Here is a 6,000-nt window from a genome sequence, read left to right as displayed (position 1 = left end):
ACTGTTTCCTCATATGTATCATGGGTCTAACAGTATCTAGACCACAAGTTGCTCCAAGAATGAAATGAAGCTCTGTAGTGGGTTGAATAGTGTTCCCCCAAAATTCCATGCCCACTGGAGCCTCTGAATGTGACCTTATTTGAAACTAGGGTGTTAGCAAATGTAATTAGTTAAGATGAGGTCATACTGAAGTAGGGTGGGCACTAACACAATGGCTGGTGTTCTTATAAGAAGAGGAGAGGACACAAAGAATATGAGCAAGGAATAAGGTCATAAATAAGGTGAAGATGAAGGCAGAGATTGGGATGATCAGCTGCAGCCAAGGAATGCCAAGGTTTGACAGGAGTCCCCAGAAGGTAGGAAGAGGCAAGGAAGCATTCTTCCCTGGAGCCTTCAGCAGGAGTATGGCCATGTGACACCTTGACCTCTGACTTCTAGCCTCAGAAATTGTGAGAGAAATGTAGATACACTGTCTGTGGTTTTAAGCCACTCAGGTTGTAGTGATTTGTTACAGCAGCCTAAGAAAACAGATAATATCTATGCAAACTTCTTGGTGCGTAGCTAGAATGTGCAACGCTGAAAGTGAAACAAAAACCTCCCAGTAGGCTGGGCTGTAATCAGTTCCTTAGAATCAGTTTTGGTTTGAATTGTCCTCATGTTAAGAGAAAGCCTGAGCTGGATGGGGATGATATCTTTTCTCCTCTTGCTTAATGTACCTTATCTCCATATTTTTCTGTCAGCCGCCATCTCCTTTCTAGCTGTCCCTCTGCCAGCTAGAAAGAACCCAGGCAGCAACCTAGGTTTTATTTTCATTTTGGCTGTTTGTTTTGTTGGCTTCTGTGAGGACTGACAAACAGCTACTGTTTGTTGTTTTATTTTCTTTTTGAGTCTTTGCCTGAGGAGCCTCACCAAGGCCTGATGGGAGTATCAAATGGGCTGTGATTGTCTCATTTTGTGAGTTGGTGTTGCGGACCATGATGAGGCTGCCACAGTCGGGTAAGTGCAGGCACATTTTCTCTCCACACCATTGGAGATGTGAGAAACTGCCTCAGAAATTGTGTTCAGGGGCATAAACAAGCTAATTTCCACCTGTCCTCAAAACAGTAGGATTTCTCTTGTTGGTCCTATGCTTATTATTCTTGCTGAGCAGTTTTAAAAGGTGAGTTGTTGTTTTTGTTTTTGTTTTCTGCACAAAATAAATGTGAATGGAAAAAATTGAAATATTCCTGAAATTGTCACTCCACTTAGAATTTTGGAAAGTTAATGGAACTTAAAAATTTGGTTTTTTACATCCAACATCTGTTTGTGATTAACCCTTTGGCAGGCAGTCAACATTCCACAGTAGCCTGTGTTTACAAGATATGTTCTAAAAATCAGTTGTTTAAAACAAACAAACAAACCAGGACTTCCCTGGCGATCCACTGGTTAAGACTCCTAGCTTCCAATGCAGGGGTTGCAGGTTTGATTCCTGGTCAGGGAAGTAAGAGCCAACATGCTGAGGGACACGGCAAAAAAACCAACCATGCGCATTAACTTATAAACAACCATTATTTAACAAAAGTGTGACTTGGGCCTACTAAAGGGCTTCTATTCTACATAAAATGATAAAAGAAAGTTTAGCAAAATGAAGGAAAACCACTACTGGTCACTACCCATGTGTACATAATAGAATAGAGATGATAAGGAACTCATGTGAGAAATGGTTGAAGTGAGGAGGTGAAACTTGAATGAAATTACCTATAGATAAGGGCTTCCCTGGTGGCTCAGAGGGTAAAGCATCTGCCTGCAATGCAGGAGACCCAGGTTTGATCCCTGGGTTGGGAAGATCCCCTGGAGAAGGAAATGGCAACCCACTCCAGTATTCTTGCCTGGAGAATCCCATGGACAGAGGAGCCTGGTGGGCTACAGTCCACGGGGTCACAAAGAGTCGGACAAGACTGAACGGCTTCACTCTCACTTTCACTTTAAGGTCTTCTAACCCTGAAATTCTGTGGTCCTGTGGAAGGAAATGAATGACATACATTGGTAAAATGCACGGTAAGAATATTCACTGTGAGCAGTAATCAGATAGTTGTGCATGTGTGGCAGGTTGTTTCAGTCACGTCCAACTCTTTGTAACCGCATGGACTGTGGCCTGCCAGGCTTCCTTATGCATGGGATTCTCCAGGCAAGAACACTGGAGTAGGTTGCTATGCCCTCTTCCAGGGGAGCTTCTGAACCAGGGATCAAACCTATGGCTCTTACGTCTCCTGGATTGGCAGGCAGGTTCTTTACCACTAACACCACCTGGGAAGCCCTCAGACAGTTGTAGCAGGAGTTAAATGCCAGTTGACCTGGATGTTCTTTAAGCTCCCTTTGAAGTCTAAGAGTTTATGAATAGATGAACTGTATCTGTTGCCACTCAACTGGTCTATTTGCCTTCATTACCTGAACTCTCACTATCAACATATCTTCCTTGCTTTCTGTTCAAGGTGTCTTTTCAGATTTCTTCTGTCTGTGAACCTTTCCATTAAACTTCAGCTCCTTGTAGGGTAAGACACACCTTTTAGGTCCTCTGAATCCTGAGTGCCTATCATAGTGTATATGCATAGGTTCTCACTGAGTGCTTGTTCAGTTGTTGAATTAGTTGATTTGATGAAATGGCAGGTAAATCATCAGATGTGGGATGTTTGCATAAAATATAGCAGGCAACGGGACTGATGGAAGTGAAGCAGATTCCTCAGGGACAGTATTAGGAGTTACACCTCAGATTGACTTGCTTTAAGATGCACTGGACAGCGATCCTTAGGTTGTTGTGTGTCATTTTTATTCCACATGGCAACATCCAAATATGCCACCAGCATTAACCGTGTCATACTTGGGTTACCCTGTAATGAGGCAACTGCATCCTGGCCTCCTCATATCCCATCCTGGGTCTTCTGCAATGGGGCTTCCTCAGGTTGTGTTCCCCTAATTTTCAAATCAACTCGCAGAATTCTAGGATAGATGGAGGAATCTGAAAGTTTATCCAGCCCCAGTCACCTCGGTGCTCTCCAGCCTTTTCCAATACCCCTGGGACTGATTCCCAGTTCTTACTCTCCTGATCTTTCTATTATCAGCCCCTTCTGCTTCTTGGGATTTTCCTCCCATGGCTCTGAGATATTGTGATAATGAAGCTTCTCACTCTTAGATCATTTCTTCTCTGCCTTCTTCTCTGGTCTCTTACTCCTACTCTCCAAATTTTGGAGCGTTCCTCAGAGTTCAGACTTTTCCTTTCTAATCTCTTTTTTTTATACTCTCCCTCTCAGAGAGTTAATTTATTCCTTAGTATCATCTTACATTTTTATCAGAATTAACTTTTTATCTCTAGTCTCAAATAGTGTCCCAAACTTTAGACCTACAGTTTTCTTGACTGCCTTGCATTACTTCTTGACTCAAACTCAACCCATCATCTTCCCTTTAAAAATCAGTTCTTGGTCTTATATTTGTTCCCCACCCCCAATAACATCAATATTGTCTTGACAGTCTGGCCTCAAAAATCACAATCAACTTGTTGCTTCTCTTTCTTTCCCATGTGGCTGATCACTTGTCAATTGTTTTGTCAATTTTCCCATCAGTTGTCTTATAATAAATTTCTCCTTCCTTTCCCTTTCTTCCTTTTTTTTTTTTTTTTTTTGACCCTAAATATGGGGCTTTACCAAACTTCTGGATGAATACTGTGAACCCCTAATCAAGTAGCTGGCCTCTAATTCCACTTTTCCACCATTATATACTAAAGGGAAAAAAAAAACAAAACTTAGATTTAATCTTTCCAAACTTCTTTGTTATTGTCACTCAGTGTTTGAGTGACTGTCACTGTCTTTCTTGGCAGCTCTACCTGGTATTAAGCTCTTAACATTCTCAAATTATATTTCCAGCCAGGTTATGCTCTTCATTGTCTTCCTCAACATGCCCTACGTGTTTGTTCCTGGGCCGTCTGCAGTGCCCTTAAGAGTTGTTTCAGCTCTCCAATTCCTATCAGTGCTTCAAAGACTCACTTCAAATCCCATCACTACCAGTCAGCTTCCAGGGTTTTTTCATCTTCATGCAAAATATTCTATGCCACTTATTATTTTTAATGTGTACAAGTTTTAACCTTCTGACTGTGTTATAATGTCTTTAAATGTAGGGATGCTTTCTTAGGTGAATCCTTCTATTGATTCTCACAGTCTATTATAAAAACTTGAAAAAATGGGAGCTTACTATTTATTGATTAAAAAGTTGAGATTCAATTTGAATTTAAGTTAAATTTGAACTGCTAAGCTAAATTCATTAGAATTGTGTCTTAAGTCTACAGATAGTCTACCTGGGTCTCAGATCAAAAGTTCAACTTTATGTCTATGTACACATTCATATGATGAAAGTGAAAGAGGAGAGTGAAAAAGTTGGCTTAAAGCTCAACATTCAGAAAACTAAGATCATGGCATCTGGTTCCATCTCTTCATGGGAAATAGATGGGGAAAGAGTGGAAACAGTGTCAGACTTTATTTTGGGGGGTTCCAAAATCACTGCAGATCATGATTGCAACCATAAAATGAAAAGACGCTTAATCCTTGGAAGGAAAGTTATGACCAACCTAGATAGCATATTCAAAAGCAGAGACATTACTTTGTCAACAAAAGTTCATCTAGTCAAGGCTATGGTTTTTCCATTAGTTGTGTATGGATGTGAGAGTTGGACTGTGAAGAAAGCTGAGTGCCGAAGAATTGATGCTTTTGTACTATGGTGTTGGAGAAGATTCTTAAGAGTCCCTCGGACTGCAAGGAGATCCAACCAGTCCATTCTAAAGGAGATCAGTCCTGGGTGTTCTTTGGAAAGAATGATGCTAAAGCTGAAACTCCAGTACTTTGGCCACCTCATGCAAAGAGTTGACTCATTGGAAAAGACTCTGATCCTGGCAGGGATTAGGGGCAGGAGGAGAAGGGGACGACAGAGGATGAGATGGCTGGATGGCATCACTGACTCGATGGACGTGAGTCTGAGTGAACTCCGGGAGTTGGTGATGGACAGGGAGGCCTGGCGTGCTGCAATTCATGGAGTCACAAAGAGTTGGACACAAATGAGCGACTGAACTGAACTGAACACATTCATATTGGCTTCCCATGTGACTCAGTGGTAAAGAATCTACCTGCCAGTGCAGGAGCCGCAGGAGACATGAGTTAGATCCCTTAGTTGGGAAGAGCCCCTGAAGGAGGAAGTGGCAACTCACTCCAATATTCTTGCTGGGATAATCTTATAGACAAAGGAACCTGGTGGACTATAGTCCATGGGGTTGGAAAGACTCAGACACGAGTGAACCCTCACACACATTCATATAAATACACATTTATAAGTTAAAATGTATCAATTATCTCTATGATATCATCTTAACTCTCTTTCTTAAATGCCTTTTAGAGGAAAGGAGTGAAAGACTTTAGCTGGAATAAGGCCAATCTTACTTATTGTAACTTTCACTAGTGATCAAATGTTACTGATATGCCAATAGTACTTTTGGTAGTTAGAAATGGAATCACACATTAATACCTAAAAGTATTAAAGTTTTCATGGTTCATCAAAAATCTTGGTATGTTGCACACTTGAGGATTACCTAACATGGTGAAACAAAATAGTTGAGATTGGTTGTTAGCTGCATAGATGGCACATGGAAGGGACTGTGGAAATCACCTAGTTCACCCTTCTTTTGTAGAAAGTGGAGAATAAGTTCCTAAGGCAGCAGAGACAAAGACCGGATCTCCTGTCTCCTAAACCTTCCACCATGCCACCAATAGCAGCAGCTTCTCTAGTGGCCTGGGTGACAACAGAAAGAGGACAGCAATTTGAGCAGGACCTTTCACAAATCTAAAAATGGTAGCTTTCATTTCTTCTCACTCTCAAGCTTGATTATCTCCTGACCAAGAGGGCCTTTCTTGACTCCTCTTGGAGCCACAAGAAAATTTCTCAAAGCTTATCCTATGCCATTTTGTTCCATTTTAGGTCATTCTT

The 6,000-nt window shown here is 41.4% G+C and overlaps 1 protein-coding gene across 1 annotated transcript in view; it reads left to right on the top strand.

Moving 5' to 3' along the window:
* Positions 1-645: 645 nt before the first annotated feature.
* The window catches only part of PDCD1LG2 (programmed cell death 1 ligand 2), a 63,156-nt gene continuing 57,801 nt past the window's right edge, over positions 646-6,000 (top strand). The window contains exon 1 of the mRNA XM_027549336.1: positions 646-996. Coding sequence (XP_027405137.1) covers positions 975-996 — 22 coding nt within the window. The 5' untranslated portion in view covers positions 646-974. The remainder of the gene's footprint in view (positions 997-6,000) is intronic.

The sequence above is a fragment of the Bos indicus x Bos taurus genome, chromosome 8 (genome assembly GCF_003369695.1).
Source record: "Bos indicus x Bos taurus breed Angus x Brahman F1 hybrid chromosome 8, Bos_hybrid_MaternalHap_v2.0, whole genome shotgun sequence".
Lineage (NCBI taxonomy): Eukaryota > Metazoa > Chordata > Mammalia > Artiodactyla > Bovidae > Bos > Bos indicus x Bos taurus.
This window is presented reverse-complemented; position numbering and strand designations above follow the sequence as displayed.